The sequence below is a fragment of the Dendropsophus ebraccatus genome, chromosome 4 (genome assembly GCF_027789765.1).
Source record: "Dendropsophus ebraccatus isolate aDenEbr1 chromosome 4, aDenEbr1.pat, whole genome shotgun sequence".
NCBI classification, from domain to species: Eukaryota; Metazoa; Chordata; class Amphibia; order Anura; family Hylidae; genus Dendropsophus; species Dendropsophus ebraccatus.
Genome location: NC_091457.1, coordinates 145,731,661 through 145,751,589, shown reverse-complemented (window position 1 = coordinate 145,751,589; position 19,929 = coordinate 145,731,661). Strand labels below are relative to the sequence as shown.

At 43.3% G+C, this 19,929-nt stretch overlaps 1 protein-coding gene across 1 annotated transcript; it reads left to right on the top strand.

The window, feature by feature from the left end:
* Positions 1-5,940: 5,940 nt before the first annotated feature.
* On the top strand, positions 5,941-19,418 carry SERHL2 (serine hydrolase like 2). The gene is made up of 13 exons (XM_069967336.1): positions 5,941-6,021; positions 7,597-7,632; positions 10,940-11,077; positions 11,646-11,759; positions 12,642-12,683; positions 12,942-12,961; positions 14,359-14,433; positions 14,972-15,072; positions 15,542-15,621; positions 16,682-16,716; positions 17,252-17,328; positions 18,117-18,210; positions 18,735-19,418. The coding sequence occupies exons 2-13, from the start codon at positions 7,614-7,616 to the stop codon at positions 18,852-18,854; spliced, it is 915 nt and encodes a 304-aa protein (XP_069823437.1). The 5' UTR covers positions 5,941-6,021; positions 7,597-7,613; the 3' UTR covers positions 18,855-19,418.
* Positions 19,419-19,929: the final 511 nt, after the last annotated feature.

Genomic DNA, 19,929 nt, shown 5'->3' with positions numbered 1-19,929 from the left:
TTTTGCAGTTACTTGTCATATCTTTGGATTTGAGATTGTGGCTGGATACTCCCGGCTGGAGGTGGGTTCCTAAGTGTCTATGCAGAAGCCGAATTTTGCAAATGATCCTATTACTGATCTCTGATTATTTTTTTTATTATTATTATTATTATTATGGGTTGTAAGTGGTTCGTTGCTCTTGTATTACACAGTTGCTTCTTCAGTTACTTACAAAGTGACCATTTTGAGATTCACAGAATTTCTTGCGTTTTTGAAATAACACCGCTGCAGCTTTCAATGCTGTTTTATGAGCCAAAGTCAGAAGTGGATCCAACATTAAGGAGAAGTATACATCCTGTTCTTTTTGAATCTACTTCTGGCTTTAGAGGGGTATTCCAGAGGCGGAAAAAAAGTCAGAAAGATTTGTAAATTCTATTTAAAAATCTCAAGTCTTCCAGTACTTATCAGCTGCTGTATATCCTGCAGGAAGTGGTGTACTCTTTCCAGTCTGACATAGTGCTGTCTGCTGCCACCTCTGTCCATGTCAAGAACTTTCCAGAGCAGTATCAAATCCCCATAAAAAAAACCTTTCTTACTCTAAACTGTTTCTTTCATGGACAGAGGTGGCAGCAGAGAGTAGAGAACACACCACTTCCTGCAGGACATACAGCAGCTGATAAGTACTGGAAGACTTGAGATTTCTTTTACAAATCTGTATAGCTTTCTGACACCAGTTTATTTGAATATATATATTTTTTTTTCATCTGGAGTTCCCCTTTAACTGTGGCGTTAAAAACCGCAGAGCTGTATTTCCACCACCCTACATGATTTTGTTATGTTGGAAAAAAAAATTGTTCATTAGACCCCTGTGCACATGGCATTGTTTCTGTAAGATGTCCTTTATGTAAATGTATTTATACAGCAAACGCCATACAGCTTATTTTTCATTACGTTCTATACCAGTCGCATGAATGCACCTGTATGATCGGCTCTCCGTTGTGGCTGCAGGCGGCAAGATTCTTACCATATATCTCTGACTGAGAAGTGAGGACTTAAAGCTGTGTATAAAAGAAAAAAAAAAAAAGGATAATAAATTTTTGTGGATTTCTCAGGGTGGAAAATTCTGCCTTTAAAATCTGCAAAGAATCATCTGCCTCATAAATCCTTGCAGATGTTGATGCGGATTTACATGCAGATTTATTTATAATGCAATATAATATTCAACTAAAGCAAAATGGATCTTACGTTTGTGGATCTTATAGAACACAGGTGTCAAACTCTGGTTCCTCCAGCTCTTGCAAAGCCACAATTCCCAGCATGCCTGGACAACTAAAGCTTCGGCTGTCCAGGCATGATGGGAGTTGTAGTTTTGCAACAACTGGCCGTCAAGGGGTTTGACACCTGTGTTCTAGGATGATTCCAGAGTGGAGCTGCTGATATATGCTGCCTGCCAGCTGCCATTATTAGCGCCTGTATCACAGTACAGCTCTATAAGGTGAGGAAGCCAGCTATAAAGTGATGGGTTTTATATAAGTTGACAAGTACACAATGATTACCCTGTCATGAGAATATATATATATATATATATATATATATAAAATTAACACATATATACAATAGACAAAATCTGCAATGATTGCATTCAGAAACCTCTGAAAAGTCTGCAGTGCAAATTTGGCATGGATTCTGTTTCCAAATACAACTAGTATTTTATCCATGTGAATATGCCCCCAGTGAAGCCCGTGTGATGTCTTGAAAGTATACCCCATGGGGCAAGAGGGGGCAGGTAAAAAGTTGTGATGTGCAGCAGCCACGTGATGGTACACTGACATTGTGCAGCTATAGGACATTGCATATGGCTGTGACTTTGGTGGGATATTGCCCTCTCTCACCTTGGAAGGTACGTATACTTATGAGTAGAGATGAGCGCAGCTGAAGAAGTTGGATGCAGTCCTGGAAAGCATTGAGTCAGTCATAGGCCTTATCTATGTTTTCCTGGATGCCCTAGGGCTGCATCCAACTTTTTCAGCCACCGGTATTGAAATGGTGAACATGCTTGAGTTCTGCTCATCTTTCCCATAGAGCACTAGTAATGCTCAGCAGCCCCTTTTTGTTTCTCTGTACATGACACATTCTGAGCCAGAGCTGCGTGGAAACTAACCGAGCCAAATAACCGAATGGTCTGCAATTCTCTTTAGTCAATAAAAGGGGCAGCACTGCAGTAGGGACCCTGACCAAGGGTTCAGTCACCTCATTTTACATTTCAAAGATCAGGTCCTGCAGATCAGAAAGCATTTGCTAGCAGTAACTGACTAATAAACACCTGTGTAGATTTACACGCTCCTGGTCTGCTGCACATATGATGCTCTTCCACTCTTTGGGTGGCTTCACGCGTACACTGATCCGAAAAGCAGATTTGATGCTGTGTTCATTCATTTAGTCAATTCTGCAGCGGATGTGCTGCGCTATGGTATGTGTGAAGCTACCCTTAATCTGTATTGATTTAACAGTCGGCACGGTATGTGTGACGCTACTCTATGGCTGGAAACACTGGACGTTTTTGTAAGTTTAGTTTTTTTAAAGGAGATCTGTCACCCGGGGTGAAGGCCGCCTGACCCCCCTGCTGGAGCACCTTCTACTTACTCCTTCCACAAAGTCCTGGTCCCGCTGCTGTGAAATTCCCGTCGGAAGCCGTGTGCGCACTCACTAGAAATGAGTCCGATGACACATCTCTGTGAGCGCATGCATGGCTTTGGGGTCTGGGACTTTGTGGAAGGGGTAAGTATAAGGTGCTCCAGCAGGGGGGTCAGGTGGCCTTCACCCCGGCAGCCGGAGTGACAGGTCTCCTTTAAATTATACAAGAATTAGAAGGGAAAAATAATTCAAGCACAGTCCGATATGTATATTTTATTTTGTACCCAACTCAAAAATTGCATCAGGGATTGTATATGTGTAATTCCAGCCTCAGTGCTATAATCCTTGCTGCTTGCAGACATCACCATAGGGGCACATTGATGATTTGCTGGGGTGCAGGCTGTCAGATCGCCTCCTGTCTTGGTTTGGTAACAAATCTTTTACCTCTGTGTCTGTATTGGATTTCAACCTGCTGGTGACTGAGCTGCCGCCTCCATAAATGCAGATCATACCAGCAGATATAACAGCATGTGACTGGTATCCCTAAGCGTCCAGCAGAGGTGTCTGGCAGCGGCTATGTCACATCAGCTTCGCTTTGGCTGTCCAGGCATGATGGGAATTGTAGTTTTTCCACAGCTGGAGGCCTGAAGTACTGAAGTGCATCTGTACTTGTCTGCAATGCACGGACTTCTTGGTAAATGAATAGTGATCCGAGCTGGAATTGGGGGTCTGTAGTAGGATGCCAGTTTGTTTTTTGTTTTTTTTTAAACAGATCATGGCCCGTAACACAGACGCATGAACGGAGCCATTCAAACAAATGGATCCACAGTCTGTTCTAATTGCGGCCAGCAATACGGAATGAGCAAGAGCAGCCTTGGGGTGGTATGGTTCCTATTAGCCCAAGGTGTTGATGTTGCCCATCTGGAATTGGCTTTGAGTATGTGCCAAGGAGGAGAACCATCGTAGCCACATGCCATAGTGAGGGTAGGCTGTGTAATGGTGGCAGTACTTCCCGTCTCATAGATGCCGCCATATGCATGTAAGCCCATATGGGCCCAACACCATGACATTGAGGTGGAGGACAATAGTTCTTTCCTGGAATATTACCACAACTCCCATTATGCCTGGATAGCCAAAGCTTTAGATTTAGCTGGCCAGGCATGATGGGATTTGTAGTTTTGCAACAGCTGGAGAGCCAAAGGTTCCCTACCTCTGCTATAGTTCATGGGCTAAGGGCCCTATTCCACCAGACGATTATTGTTCAGATTATCGTTAAATCGTTCGAATCTAAACGATAATCGTTCGGTTGAAATGCAGTTAACGATTAACGACCGAACGAGAAATCGTTGATCGCTTTATAAGACCTGGACCTATTTTTATCGTTGCTCGTTCTCAAAATGGTCGCATTGAATAAGACGTCGTTCGGAGTAGATACGAACGCAATAGGGAAGAAAAAAACGATCGCAATTACGATCATAAGTAACGATTATCGTTCCATGGAAATTAATGAACGTTTTCAGGTCTTTCGCAATAGCGGTCGTTTGAGATCGTTAATCGTTAACGATTATGCAAACGATAATCATCCGGTGGAATAGGGCCCTATGGATAAAGGTACGTTTCTTACCTTGACGCTCTGCCATTTTTTGGTATATTAATAGTTAAGTTGATATGCTAATGAGGCGTATCCTATTGAATACTGGGGTGGCGCTCTGCGGTGATGTTACTGATGAATAGTGATGAGGAGGGACGGACCAGATCGGTCCGGACAAAAAGCCTCATTAGAAAATTAAATGAACTCCTAATATCCCAGAAACCGTGCGAAGGAATGCCGCGTTTACACGTAACGATTATCGCGTGAATTTGCACGATAACGATCGGATTCGAACGATAATCGTACGTGTAAACGCAGCAAACGATCAAATGACGAGCGAAAAATCGTTCATTTTGATCTTACAACATGTTCTCAAATCGTCGTTCGCAAAAAATTCGCAGATCGTTGCGTGTAAACAGTCGTTTGCTGATTTAACCAATGTGTGAGAGAGGCTTAAGCAATCGCAAAATGAATTTTCCGTACGATATATCGTTCCGTCTAAACGCTGATCGTTATGTAAAAAAAAACCGTTACTCCGACATCGTTAATCGTACAATCGGGCCAATTATCGTCTCGTGTAAACGCAGCAGAAGGGAGGAAACGTATCTTTATCCTCAGCCCCCCATGTGCTATAACGACATAATAAAAGGTTGGGTTCTTTTAACCTGCTGATCATCAGCTCATGGTACTTTTACACGGAGCGATAATTCGCACGATTAACGATTTTGAATGAACGACGGAACGGAACAATACATCGTACGGAAAATTCGCTATGCGATCGCTTAAGCCTATCTCACACAGGTGAAATCGTTGAAAGACTGTTCACACTGAACGATCTGCGAATTTTTTGCGAACGATCAACGATGATTTAAGAACATGTTGAAAGATCAAAATGAACGATTTATCGCTCGTCGTTTGATCGTTCGCTGCGTTTACACGTACGATTATCGTTCGAATTCGATCGTTATCGTGCAAAAACGAACGATCAATCGTTCCGTGTAAAAGGACCATTAGTCTATAATACAAATCAGCAACAAGGTAACAACCAACACACACAGAAAGGTGGCCAGTATTAGAAAAACATGACTGCTTTCTTCCAAAAGCAGCACCACCCCTGCCCCCAGGATGTGTGCGGTATTACAGCCTGGCTCCATTGACTTCTATGGAACTGAGCTGCAATACCACACCCAAACTGAGGACAGGAGCAGCGCTGTTTGTTGAGGAAAGCAGCCATGTCTTTCTCAGGGTATATGTGCACACTACAGATTCCGATTGGACAACTTCAAGTGGATTCCGCCGCCGCTATGGTGCGTCCGTCCCCAGAATTGACTTGTCAATGAGCGGACGGTGGAATCAGCCTGAACATAGAATGGATCCTATGGGACCAGCAGAAATTCAAGCAGCGGAATCCGCTTGAAGTTCTCCACTCGGAATCCATAGTGTGCACATAGCCTAATCCTGGATAACCCACTAAGTAGGTCCTTGTAGAGCTATGCCTCTCCACGTGTTGATGAACTACAACTCCCAGCGTGCACCTAGCATGGTGGGAGTCGTAGTTTTACAGGTTGGGGCAGAGGACACAGAGAAGGAACAAAGGAAAAAGTAATATGTGAGCAACTCAAAGCCTGACCACTAGGGGGCAGAAAAAGTCGGAGAATCGACGCCAACAGGTCATTGAAGGTAAAATTAAAACACGCATGCGCAGACTTGTATGTGCACGCGCACGCGGGGTCGCGCACAGGAGAGGATACAGTGTAACTCGGATGTTCTGGCACTTCCTGACGCGGTCATACTCTGTATATGACGGCCCGGAGGAGGTAGGAGACCGGGCAGTAGTGTGTGTGTGGTGGTGGTGGTGGTGCAGCCATACTCACCCTGGATTATAGGGTAACACTGTGACAGGGCGCTGACAGCAGGGGGCGACACTGCTCCTACTAATAACACAGCGATTAGACTGGGGTCAGGCTGGTGGATCGGTATTATGAGGAGCTGACATTGCCCAACTCATCCATCTACAACCTGGGGGTGGCAGGGCATGCTGGGAGTTGTAGTCCTCCAGGGTGGGGGTCATGGTATTAATAATCCAAGTAGATGCAAGGTTATTTCTCATCATTATTACCATGAAGTGTCCCTGTTATTACCAGACCCCATCATTATAGTCAGTGTAGCCAGGAGATACTAACATCTCTATGATAGACTAAAGGGAGGGGGCCCCTTTATTGTAGTGATTTCTGGGGGTCCACACACAGCCGATGACTCCTCAGAAGTGACAGATCAGGCTAAACCAGTGGTAAGGAACCTTCACCCCCTCCAGCTGTTGCAAAACTACAACTCCCATCATGCCTGGACAGCCGAAGGCTGTCCAGGCATGATGGGAGTTGTAGTTTTGCAACAGCTGGAAAGCCAAGGTTCCCTATCCCTGGGCTAAACCTTCTATTTAAAGTGTACCTGTCGTTTTATTTTTATTTTTTTGCAGAAATCAATAGTCCAGGCGATTTTAAGAAACTTTGTAATTTGGTTTATTAGCCGAAAAAATGCATTTTTATCATGAAAAAGCAGTTTGAAGCTCTCCCCCTTGTCTTCATTGTTCTCTATGGAGAGGGGAGGGGTGGAGGGAGATGAGGCACCAAAACAGGACAACAAAGAGTTAATTTACAGCTACATCACCGGCTATCTCCTCTGAGGTCAGCACTGACCTCTCTGACCTCTGAATAGTCCCGCTGTGTAATCCTTTGCTCTCTGCTGGCAACTAATCTCCCTCCTCCCCCCTCCCCTCTCCATAGGTTACACAGGGCCCGACTGATTCAAGATTTCCTGATGAGCAGTGAAGGAGAGAGAAAGGAGGGAGGGGGGGGGGTGACCTGGGGAAAGTCTTTTTGAATGCAGATAATGACATATTTGCCTAATAAACCCAATTACAAAGTTTTTTAAAATCACCTGTACTACTGATTTCTGCAAAAAATAAAATACGACAGTGACTCTAATCATATTTACTAATCGTTCCTCTGTTATCCTTCCTGGCAGTATATAAGTATTGTGACTACTGGCCAATACTCATGCGTCCGTATCCGGTCAGTGCGGACGTGTCGCATTGTGTAGGGACGCCGCATCATATTGACAAGGGGATGACAGTGCTCAGTGGTTTCTTCCTACATTTCCAGGAGGAATAACAGAGGGATGACACAATGAAGAGATGATGCTCCTGTACAGACTGGGATGGCCGATCTTCTCTAGGACGCTGAGCTCTGTCTCGGTTCTGCAGATGTAATACAGAGGTTACCATGCGGACCTTTGCAGCCGACCTATAGACTATAGAGAGAATTCGGGTAAAGGTCAGGGAGGGCATCTGGGATTACAGATTAACATGCGCTCTCTCTATACTATCACTGCAGGTGACAGGTGAGAAGACATGGCTTTTCTGCTGAAAGGTAACTTCTGTTTTATCTCCTTCTTATGTAATTGTCCGTATAATGAAAAGTGATTGGACTTACAGCTATTGGGTGAGAATAGTTACAGATTCCTCCCCATCTGAGGAGCTGGCACAGCACTGGTGACCTGAGCCCCTACAGAGGGGTCAAACTCAGACCCTCCAGCTGTTACAAAACTACAGTTCCCATCATGCCTGGACAGCCAAAGCATGATGGGAATTGTAGTTTTGTAACAGCTGTAGGGCCTGAGTCTGAGGGTCCTATTACACTGAGCGATTTTTAACGATAAACGATTGCAAACGAGATTGTTTATCGTTAACCTGAAATCGGTCACCATATTACACAAAACGATAATCGTTATGCTGCGTTTACACGGAACGATTATCGTTCGAATTTTCGCAATAACGTTTAGGCGATATTCGTTCCGTGTAAACGCAGCGAACGATCAAACCACGAGAGAGAAATCGTTCATTTTGATCTTTCAACATGTTCTCAAATCGTTGTTCGCTAAAAATTTGCAGATCGCTTCGTGTAAACAGTCTTTCAAAGATTCACCCATATGTGTGAGATGGGCTTAAGCGATCTTAATAACGATTTTTCTTTCAAATTTTCTTACGACTTTCTAACGGTTTATTCGTCTAAACGCTGATCGTTCTAAAAAACCAAATCGTTGCTTCAAAATCGTTAAACGATCGACTGGGCGAATTATCTCTCCGTGTAAATGCAGCATTAGTTACGATCGTTACTATGATCGTTTATTCCTTCTGATCACAGCAAAACAATGGACAATGTGCTATTATGCTGCGTTTACACGGAACGATTATCGTTCGAATTTTCCCAATAACGATCGCATTTGAGCGATAATCGTACGTGTAAACGCAGCAAACGATTAAGCGACGAGCAAAAAATTGTTCATTTTGATCTTTCAACATGTTCTCAAATCGTCGTTCGCTAAAAATTTGCAGATCGCTTCGTGTAAACAGTCTTTCAAAGATTCACCCTATGTGTGAGATGGGCTTAAGCGATCTTAATAACGATCGCAATAACGATTTTTCTTTCGAATTTTCTTACGATTTTTCTAACGATTTATTCGTCTAAACGCTGATCGTTATGAAAACCAAATCGTTAAACGATTGATTGGGCGAATTATGGCTCCGTGTAAACGCAGCATTAAGCCCCTATTCCACGGGTCGTTTAAAGGAGCAATATCGTTCGTATTCGGCCGATATCGGCCGCTACAAATGATATTCGTCCCGTGGTACGATCAGCCGACATCGTTCATGTCGGCTGATCGTTGCAGTCGCTTTTTTTTCAACATGTTGAAAAACAAGCGACTGATATAGCAGCGATCTGCTGCCGTCGCTCTGTTGAATAGGACCGTCGGCAGCAGACGCTGCTATATCCTATGGGCTGCCCGGACGATCAGCGATCCCCCGGGCAGCCCCCCCGCAGCTCCCCGCCGCCCCTCCCGCACTCACCCGCTCGCTGCAGCCGCGTTGAATAGCGGCGGCAGCGAGCGGGGAACGAGGAGCAAACGAGCGCTAATAGCGCTCGTTTGCTCCTCCAAACGACTCGTGGAATAGGGGCATTACACTGATCGACTAGTGAAAAAATGCGGAACTTGAGCAAACGAATGTGGAATTACAGCGAACCATTAACGATAATTTTAGGTTTAGATCTATATCAACGACATACGAACGATTTTTTGATCTTTGCCTGCAATTACACAGTTTAAATTCGAACGATTTAATGATTTTTCGCACGATAATCGTCCCATGTAAAGGGGCCCTGACACTTGCGGTTTAGTTTATCTCCGGGGGTCCCATGTGTAGGACAACCTGTAAACATCCAGGGACTCTCCTAATGTTGACTATGTCGGCGTCACCTCCCATTTATCTGTTTACACATAGAGATATGCGGCTTTTTTTTAGGGCCGCACAGCTGAAGAATGAGCGTTTGCCTGTTTATCAGCTTTCGCTTTTACACAGGGAAATGATCGGCCCATTTGGGCGTTCTTTGCCCCTTTAAGAATTAGCTCGGTTTATCTTTACAAGGTTATTCCCAGGGAGATTAAACTCTACTAGAGGTCAAAATTACTTACAACAAAGCTTGAGAAGTGCAAAGGTGAACGGTGCGCTGAGTCTAGTAATGGCCGACGCTGACATTCACATTAACATTTATTGGAATTGCCAAGTTTTGTACCTGTTTGTATTGTTGTTTTACTTTATTATTATACACATAAAAAATTTAAAAAATAATATATATATATATTTTTTTTACACATATATAAAGTAAACACAAATCTGAGAGTTTTATAATGCCTCGTCTGTGCCATATCATGTGTGCCGCTGAAATTATTCCCAAAACAATTGTACAGTTATATATGATACAACCGCCATTTAGGGTGCCTTCACACACAGCGTATTCGCAGTGGATTTCGAATTTGCAGCGAAATCCGCTGCAGGTGCTTGCCCATGCATTTCAATGGGCTGTCATACTCGCAGCGTGATTGTCATCCGGCTGAAAGTATGTTAGACTTAGCACTGTTAACCCCCGGAGCCTACATCACCTGCTCCACGCTCCTGCTTGCTTCGGGGCCTCCCTGACAATCCCACTGTGAGTATGTCAGCCTATTAAAATGCATGGGAATGTATTCGCAGCAAATACGCTGACGGCACCCTTAATCATATTTTTATAAGGACCTGGGGAACTTTTTTTCTTTCTTTGCATTCCTTCTGTTGTAATAATTTTTTTAAAGAAGCAGTTCACAAAAAAATGTTTATGACTTCCTGCCCCGCACTAGGCGCTCGCGCGTATACTCACCAAAGGTGATCGGTGTCCTGCTGCGCAGCTTCGTTCCGGTCCCGCGGAGCCATTCAATTCTGGCGTGCTTTCACGTCATCCGCTCCTGTGACCCCTCTTCTGTCTCCTGTGATTGAATGCCAGAAGTCACGCTTTACAATGCATTCTCTATGGGAGAGCCTTTAAAAAAAAAAATAAATTGTGTACTTCTTAAAGTCTTGTTTCTTGCGGGACAACTTTTAGATTATTTTTTTTTAGTGTTGATTTATAGTATTTATTATTATTTTAATACCGTAGATCAGGGATGGGGAACCTACAGCCCTCCTGCTGTTGCAAAACTACAACTCCCAACATGCCTGGACAGCCGAAGCTAAAGCTTTGGCTGTCCAGGCATGATGGGAATTGTAGTTTGCAACAGCTGGAGGGCCGAAGGTTCCCCATCTCTGCCATAGGGGGAGCACTTGCTATCTTGGTGGTAACAGTATAATTTCTCTTCTTATTTCAGAACTGAGGTTTAAAGTCCCATGGGGGCACCTGGCAGCCAAAGCCTGGGGCCCATCTGAAGGGCGGCCTATTCTCTGCCTACATGGCTGGCTGGATAATGCCAACACGTTTGACAGACTTATTCCACTACTCCCCCAAGGTGAGTTGAGAATGTTTGTGACCTTAAAGGAGTCCTGCCATCTTATTTTACAACTAGAACATATGACCAGTGATTTATTTTTATGAGGACATTGCAGATTCTTGACATACAATGGGCAAATGTAAAAAAAAAAAGTAAAGAATTTTAAGGGCATATTCCTTGTATGCATAAAGTTTTATAATGGACTGGGGGTCCTTTAAAAATAATAAAAAAAGGGCATATTCACCTGCCCTGATCCCTACATCTGACATTCAGATGGCTGCCAGTCTCTGCTGCTCACCATGTGTCATTCCTGCAGGAAATGCCTGCTCAGCCAATGACAGGACACCACAGGGAGCAGCAGTTCCCATTGGTTCAATCCCCAGTGATCGGTCACCTATTCTCTTTTGATTATGGAAATAACCATTAAATTTACTAAATTAAACTTAATGGAAAGGATTAAAAACCTCTTTAAATGTTGCAGAAAAACCTCTAAGGAATTGTATTTTTCAGTGAAATGTGTATGCATGTGTAGATATATATATATATACACACTATAGCATTAACTACAATAATAATTATTTTGCAGAATATTACTACGTAGCTCTGGATTTCTCAGGACATGGACAATCTTCCCATTTGCCTATAGGAATGAGGTATCAGCATCTGGACTACCTGACCGACGTACATAGGGTGGTAACATGTGAGTTGAACTTGATGAGTTTTCAGGACCGCTGCATGGGACATCATGGGGGAGATTGATTTAATGGAACAAAATATATATCAAAGGGGTTATTCAGGATTAGAAAGACACAGCAACTTTCTTGCAAAAACAGCATCTATCTTGTGGGGCTGAGGACAAGAGCGGTGCTGTTTCTGGAAGAAAGTAACCTTTTAAAGTAAATCATGGCATATCGCTAGGATATGCAGTCACTTACTGATCCCTTATGATCCAACTGGGAGGCCCCTCGCTGATCTCCAGAATGAAGGGGCCACAGGAGCTGTGACTTTGCCATCAGCAACTAGTGCTGGCACATGTATACAGCCAACTTCCTCTGCCCCAACCAGGATCTGAGATAACCCCAAGCCCAGTTCAGCCCCTTAGAACAAAGGAAAAGGGTTTTTTCCCTGGAATACCACTTTAATAGTGACTGCAGCATCTAGGTGGTTAAGCAGTAAGGTTTTGTCCACACTATGGTCAGAGACTCCGGAGCCTTGCTTGGAGTGTATTGCATTATTTTTCCTCTCAAAATGACAGACACCATGTTGGAACCCAATGGGCCTCATTATAAGTCATTGGGGTGCATTGGGTACAGTGTGTTTTTGTGGTTCATGGGTCAGGCACTGCTGCCATGAATGGAGGTGTGAACAGAGCCCAAGGTGGCTCCTACTGTTTCCCTTCAGCAGATCACATATTATTGCAGTATGATGATGGCAGCTATATACCTAACAAATGCGGTCACGCCTGCTATTAGCCTATTGCCATAGATTGCCTCAGTGCACCCAAGATCACATTGCGAGATCTCCAAGTCAGACAAAAAAAGCCAATGTACATAATTTTATTTTTTCTTCTCCATTTCCTCAGCTTTAGGTTGGCGAAGATTCTCCATATTGGCACACAGCATGGGTGAGTTTCTCTTTCATTTCCTTTCACCTCAGGAAGAAATGACCAGTGATGTCTGATTTAGTCATGGACGTAGACGATCCCTTTAAATGACCCAATATACACCACATATACCTGCTCATACGTGAGTTCAGTCTGGTCACTGAAGGGCAAGGATGCTGGTTTAGCCCATACAGGTTGCAGTGTACATGATTGTATGAAATATTATATAAGGAAGGATATATGATCTGACTGATGAAGCTCTTTATTGTTTCTCTGCAGGAGGAGTTGTTGGAGGAATGGTAAATCAATTCTATATACTATATGAATGGAGTCACAATGGTACTATTGGACCTTAAGGGGAGCTCCAATGAAGTTTTTTAAGTTAAAAAAATTGCTGGAGTACTTCTTTTAGGATGCCTATGCACCTTCAGTAGTTTCCTGGCTTTGTCCTTCAGAGAACAAAAGGGCCGGGCAGTGAAAATCCATTGCGCCTGACCCCTACCTTCACCGAAATTATCTGTCAGTGGAGATTTGGGAGCCCCCCTTCCCCCATACACTTTATACTGTACGATAATTCTACCACTATGACCAGTCAGTGGGCCAATTTTCTCTTTCATTTAGTCATTAGAATCTAACAGTCCTTAAAAACCTAAAGGGGTTCTCCAGTTTTAAAACTCTTTTCTGTACACCCTATCTGGGAATTCATAGTTTATCAATTGTTAGGTTATCAAGAAACAGAAAATCAAATTAGCACCACACCTTTCCTCAGGTTGTGTGTAGTATTACAAGCTGGCTACATCCACTAAGTGGCAATACCGCACCTAAACTGAAGACAAGAAAGGTGCTGTTTTTGGAAGAAATCAGCTGCTGCAGGAAGTGTGTGTTTGTGTGTGTGTGTGTGTGTGGGGGGGGGGGGAAGACACTGCATTCAGCTTTGTTTCAAGGGACCCTTCTAACAATAGAGACTGTCTAAAGTAGAGAACCCCTTCAGTGTAACTGTCATCTAAATTTTTTTTTGCAGAAATCAGTAGTATAAGCGATTTTAAGAAATTCTGTAATAGGTTTTATTAGGCAAAAGAGCCTCTTTCTGTACTCAAAAAGCAGTTTCCCAGCCTCTCCCCTCTCTTCTTATCTGTGCATTATCAGGCAAATCCATCTTCATTTCAGAGGAGCAAAGTGAAGACAGGTTTTGCCGAGTCCATTATAACCTATGGAGGGGGAGGGGGAGCAGGGAGAGGAGACAAACAGCTGTGCAGTATGGAGATTGTCTGGGCACATAAAACGCTGGATTCAGAGGTCAGAAAGGTCAGTGCTTATCTGGGACCTTGGGAAGAGAAGATTGCAGGATGTAGTGTTTTGCAAGGCTGCCTTTTCTTCTCTCTGTGCTCACTCACCCCCCTTTACCCCTCCCCTCTCCATAGACCATAATGGATACAGAATTCCTGCTTTTTCTGAAGTTAGGGGGAGATTAAAAAAAACAAACAACTTTTTGAGTACAGCTTTTGCTTAATAAAACCTAATACAGAGTTTCTTAAAATTGCTTATACTATTTATATTTATTGATTTCTAAAAAATGACCCTGAAATGACAGTTACATCCAATTGATGTACTGTTTTTTCTTTTCTTTTTTTTTCCTAATTCATTTATAATAAAAAGACATGCGGTATTAACATTACCTTTATCCTTTATTCTGTAGTTCGCCTCCGTGTTTCCCGAGACCATTCAGAACCTAATACTTCTGGATTCCTATGGGTTTTTCCCTGTCCATTCAGTGAGTAGGAGCATCCCTGACAATTTATTGCTTATTACAGTTGTCAGATTTCTGTTGGAATAAAATCACAAATCTGTGTAGTGTGATAACAGCTGTAATAAAGTATAAGACGTGAAAAGACAGAGGGGAGATTTATCAAAGGGTGCAAAATATAAAACTGAGCTGTGATTGGTTGCTGTGGGCAGTTACCACCAGTCTATATTTGATCAGTGCTTAAAGTGTTAAAAATAAAAACCTTTCATATGTCATAAGAGTGCTGAACGGGATCATAGCCTTTCTATAGGAGACATGGCTGAGGGTCTTAGCACCCAGACCTCGACCAATCCAATCTGTTGACTTGATATGTCAGAATTTTATTAATGACAGTAACAGCAGGGATGGGAGACCTCAGGCCCTCCAGCTGTTGCAGGACTACAATTCCTATCATGCCTGGTGAGCTTCAGCTTTGTTCAGGCGTGATGGGAGTTGTAGTCTTGTACCAGCTGGAGGGCCAGAGGTTTGACACCAGTGGCCTGAGTGTTCTTAATTCTATTTATAGGACATAATAGTGAATCATATGAAGAAGTCAATCACCCATTACTCCCGCTTAGAGGGGGCAAATGCAGCAAAGGTGTATACCCCAGAAGGAGCTGTGCAAAGGTGAGAACAGTGCAATAAACTGGGAACCCTTCAAGCTTTTAAAGCAGGGGTAGGGAACCTTTGCTCCCCAGCAAAACTACAACTCCCATCATGCTTTAACTTTGGCTGTCCAGGCATGATGGGAGTTGTAGTTTTGCAGCAGCTGTAGAGCCAAGGTTCCCTACCCCTGCTATAGAGTAATACTGTAATTTCAAGTAATTTTTTCCCCTCAGATAGTTTGGGGGAATGTCCTCCATGTCTAACTTGTTTGCTCCATTAAAGTCTATAAACGATTTGATTATCAGCCATGGAGTGAAGCGCACTGCTGCACGCTCCTCCCATCCTTCAGGATCGCTGCAGGTCTCGGGAGCGTCACGTCATAAGTTACTGAAAATGACAAACTATAATACCAATATCCCCTTGTAGGTAGTTATATGTTATGTACTTGTAAGAGGCCACAACTTCTGTGCAACTTTCACCTTCTCTTTAGGTTATTGGACGGCAACCCATCACTGACGTCTGATACTGCCAAAGTTCTGCTGGAGCGTGGGACTAAGCCTGTGCCTGGTGGTAAGTAGACATAGTCATGGCTTTAGACTATACATAATGCACCTCTATGCCTGTCGCTGGGTTGGCTTAAAGAAGCACTTCTGCAATTTCATATATATATATATATATATATTATATATATATATATATATATATTTTTTTAATTTTATTTTTTTAATTTTTTTTTTTTGCCCATATAATGTACACTGATTACCAATTCTCCTGCTGTGTCATCTGTTTCATCCCATCCCTGATGCATCCACACATTTCATTACTAAATCCGAGTCATGTGACCGCAGACCAGTAACCATCTTGACTGTCAATTTTCTAATCTGCCATTAATCCCATGATTCACCGCACAGGCTGCTACACGCTACACCACCTCAGTAATAATCCTCATCTCTATATATCACTAAATAAACTAAGAAGTACAGTCAGGGGGTCTGAGCTGTCATCAAATCCACTATAAGGCTATGTTCACACAAAGTAAGACACCGGCTGGTCACAGAACGGCCGGTACTGCAGTACCGGCCGGGTGATCTTTAGCGCCGCTAAGTTCTGATGTGGGCACATTCATGCGCTCCCGCATCAGAACTCCCCAATGCACACAATGGAGCAGGCGGCCGGAGCCACTCGCTCCACTGTGTGCACTGACAGGGTTTTCTGCGGCCGCGATTCATTGAATAGCAGCCACAGAAAACTGACTGTCAGTTTCTTGCGGTGCCGCTAGGGATCCCGTCGGGCCGGGATTCTATAGACGGCAAAGTAACATATTTTCGCAGCTGTACTTTTACGAAAATATACATTGTGTGAACATAGCCTAACTGTGTGACAGGATCTGTATAATCATCAGTATTTCTAATGGGAGTTTTTGTCTCCCCCATAGAGAGCTTGTGTGGAACAGTCCATGCAGCTTCATCATATTGGGAGTTCTGGCAAAGCTGGCGAGTCCATTGAGAGCACAGAAACACATGTATTTTTCAGGGGGTCAGGCATAGAGGATTGTAAATACATGATAATTCTGCTTAAATCTTTCATTATTAAAAATCCAAAGTGTAACTGAATTTCTTCTTTTCTGTAGGTTTGGTGTTTAGTCGTGACATAAGGGTCACTGTGGTAAGTCTTGTACTTTGCGTATTTCACATGAAAGTTCGAAACATGTCGCATAGCCTAATAGGAAAACTCCTCAGCAGGAAACTAGTGTCAGGATGCCCTAACCTGCCCATGGATTCCTTTTAACATACTAGCTTGAGACACCATAATAGGGGCCCCCTTTCTTCTTTGTACATCACTGTACACTACTGCCATGTGTGAACACAAGCAAGAACAATTTGGCTAATTGAGAAGTCTAATTGAGGTCATGTGTCCTCTGATCTGGCATCAGAATCTGGGTGCCGTTTCTTGCTGTCAGCAGAACCCTCATTTATAAATGTGGTGGCTCCGCTGGGCCTGTGACCATATGATAGTTTGTAATGAGTTGCTGTATTTAGCCCTGCGAAACCCCACAGGAGAGATGTGTGGAATAATCCACCCCCAGAGATGTGCACTTACCCTTACATAGGCCATTGTGATCTGGAGTGAGCGAGAAATCCTTAGTGGAACAGAAGTGAAGTCATGTCTCGTGTGACATATGCTTTATGTCTTTCCTTAGAACAGTTCTCTGCCGCTGTATATAGACCAGTGCCTGCATATTCTCAAGTCCATTCAGGCAAATGTCCATATTATACTGTAAGTATTGAATTCATTTCACAGCTTCTACTGATGTAAGCAGCATGTAGAGCCCCTCTATATATTACTTAGGTATAGGTTCACTGTCTGGGCCATTCTGTAATCCGGCAGTATGTGGACACACAGAAGTCTTTCCTGATCCCTGCCCACCCTCCGCCATAGACTGGGAGCCTACTTAGGAAAGCTGGCTTTACATTTATTCTTATGGCCTCCTCATTGACCTAACTATACATACAGGGTACGTATCCATGTTTTCCAGGACTCCCTAGGGCTGCATTCAACTTCTTCAGCCGTTGGCATTCAATTGCTAAACAATCGGATTCGAGGATGCTTGAGTTGCGCTCATCTCTACAGATCAGCTCTATTCACTTCAATGGAACTGAGCTGTATAGCTGGTGCTAACACGCTTTCCCTGAGACAGTGAGAAAGGGGTTTCTTCTATTCCTTTTCCAGACTATGAAAGTGACTTTCAATGTTTTATTGCAGTTGAGATATATGTAAAAATATTCCGCAGCACTTCCATTCAGGTGAAAAAATCCAAATTTACTTTGTGCAAAAAATCATATAAAGAACAGGTGCATAGCAATAATTTATAGGTGCAACGTTTCGACAACCTCACGTTGTCATTTTCAAGCATTTGAACTCTAATATATATATATATATATATATATATATATTTCCCCCCCCCCCCCCATTTTCCACTGTACTGTCTGTATTCTACATCTGATACATTAGGCTGGCCACTGTCTTATACCTCATTCAGACTTTGTGATCATGTTTTCTTACAGGGCAAATGAAGGATTATCAGCAGATCTAATGAGAGGAGTGTATACAGATATGGGACAGGCCTTACTAGAAGGCTATAAGAAAAACCAGAAGGAGGTTAGTGAATGCATTACAGATGTGTTGCCATATATAACATGCAGTATATTCAGTAAAATAACAATTCTAGCACAATCACTTGGCATTTTAAAGGGGTTTTCTGTGACTTTAATTAAGGATAGGAGGATACATGGACTCCTGCTGATCAGTTCTTTACTAGAACCAACAGTTAGGCTATGTTCCCACCACGTATGAGACCTGCCATTCCGTGACCCGGTCTCTGAAAAGATTATCCCGGCCGCTACTGCAGTACTGGCCTGATGATCTTTTTGGCCGCAGGGTTCTGATGCGGGCACATCCATGCACGCCCGCATCAGACATCTCCGCAGCACACTATGGAGGGAGCGGCCAGAGCTGCTCGCTCCACCGTGTGCACGGACAGGGTTTTCTGCGGCCGCTATTCACTGATCAAAAATCAATAGTCTATCCTAAAGCTGGCACTGAGTAAGAAAAAAGAAAATTGTAGAATATACAAAAAAACAACAGATTTTCATCTATTTGCATTTTTTTGTGTTTCGTTTTAGCGATTTCAGTCGACCATCGTGGATGGAAATCATTTTGTGCATCTGAATGAACCAGAGAAGATTGCCCAAATCATTGTGAACCAGCTCTATGAACGGCCTTACCGTCATTCCCAACTTTAAGATCTGACCCTGAGACCTGGATGAAGTGGATTGTCTGTGAGCAGCGGTCATCCTCCAATCCATACAGCCATTATGTAGGAGGTTTAACCCTTGGCTGCTTAATGAAAGACATTCTAGAAAAGTCTCCAAAGCTGCAATCGATCAAATATAATCCCATTGTCTGTTGTAGTATTTATATTATTGTCGCACACAACAGAACTTCAGATGTCACCAGATGCATCAGTCGAACATAACAACTTAGACCAGGACAGCAGAGCGGCATAGGAAGAACCACCCCAAAAACTAAAGAAGATCTCCAGCCATACAAGCCAGCACTCCTTAATTTCAAGCTTAGTCTTCCTTTTTTGGGTGCAATTTTCACATTACTCCAGCCTGATTCTATATTTTTGATGCATCAGGGAGGTTTAGATGTTAAAAAACAAACCCTTACCTTCCCAGCCCTCTGTGAGCATAACAAATATAGTCAGGCTGGACAAACCCTTTCCAGTATCTCTCTGGAGTGGCCTAAGTGAGGCCGCATTCACATGTTCTGTATGTACCGGACTTCCTGCGCACGGGCAGCATCTGTGATAAGATGCTGGGAGTGGGGGAACTGTATGCATATGTTCTCTGCTGTAATGACAGCGCGGCACATATCTGTACAGTTCCCCTGCTCCCAGCATCCTATCACAGATGTTTCCCGGACTGGGGAGAAGTCTGGTACATACAGAACACAGAACGTGTGAATGCGGCCTAAGAGGAGCATTCATATCTAAGGACAATGTGCTGTAGAATGCAGAGCTCACGGCATCATGATTTATTATTGTGCTGAGAATTCAGAATCAGTTGAAATCTTCGCACTACTATCCTGATGCAGCTGTATCGGTATTGTAGCACAAAGATTTGAACTGATTCGGAGCTCACAGCATAATAAAGAAGTGTGCAAATTTACAGTATTAATGAAGCAAAGTGCTTCTTTAGCTCGGCTGTCATCTTGTCAGACTACTGCCTTTGAGCTCTGTCCTGTCCTTCTCCCAGGACTGGATCCAGCACCCGGAGTCCAAAGGCAGCCTGCATGTAAGTCAAGCTAAAGAAG